The following is a 679-nucleotide window of genomic DNA, read 5'->3' as shown; positions in this document are numbered from 1 at the left end:
GGACGGCGGCGGCGCGGCGGCCGGCGGGCTGGGCAGCGGTGAGGGGGCGCCACTGCGGGGCGGCGTCGGCGGCTGCGCGAAGCGACCGTTCAGCTTGCCGATTATGTCTTTCTTGAGGTTGACGTAGCCGTGCGTCGCGCTCGTCGGCGACCGCGCGCCGCCGGGAGGTGGCGCCACCGTCCCCGCGCCCGCTGGCAGCGGCGGCGGCTCGGTGCGCGCCCGCTTCTCCGGTGGCTCCCCCTGGGCGGCCGGCTCTCCGTCGAAGCGTCGCACGGCGTAGTGCGGCGTCGGGCGCAGCGGGGGCGCCACCTGCCGCGCGTCGTCCGCCTTCTTGCTGAGGTCGAGCGCGCAGTCGTCGCCGCTCGGCCGGTAGGTGGCGCCTCCGTAGCCGGCGCTGTAGTAGGCGTCGCTGCTCGGCTGGCCGGAGGTTGACTGGTAGGAGGCGGGGAGGAGCTGGGAGGAAGGCTGCCGCCGTGGCACCACCTGTTCCTGGTCTTCCCCCGGATAGACGTTCTCCTCTGAAAGACGAAGCAGAGAGATCGTGAGGATAGAGCGACGTTGGTGGCCGTCTATAACGGGTGCGCGGGGGATTACATGTAGAGCGAATCGCAGACTGCTCCCAACGCTCTGCTCTCCCTTCGCCATCCTATCTTAAAGTCGCTCTCCCTTCTCCCCCTCT

At 70.5% G+C, this 679-nt stretch overlaps 1 protein-coding gene across 1 annotated transcript in view; it reads right to left on the bottom strand.

Annotated features, from left to right (window-relative positions):
- Nucleotides 1-53: 53 nt before the first annotated feature.
- LOC106820276 (PR domain zinc finger protein 1-like) overlaps nt 54-679 on the bottom strand; it is a gene marked incomplete at both ends in the record, with an annotated part of 2,653 nt that continues 2,027 nt past the window's right edge. Inside the window, one exon of the mRNA XM_014824800.1 lies at nt 54-518. Coding sequence (XP_014680286.1) covers nt 54-518 — 465 coding nt within the window. The remainder of the gene's footprint in view (nt 519-679) is intronic.

The sequence above is a fragment of the Priapulus caudatus genome, unplaced genomic scaffold, assembly GCF_000485595.1.
Source record: "Priapulus caudatus unplaced genomic scaffold, Priapulus_caudatus-5.0.1 Scaffold9366, whole genome shotgun sequence".
Taxonomy (NCBI): Eukaryota; Metazoa; Priapulida; class Priapulimorpha; order Priapulimorphida; family Priapulidae; genus Priapulus; species Priapulus caudatus.
This window is presented reverse-complemented; position numbering and strand designations above follow the sequence as displayed.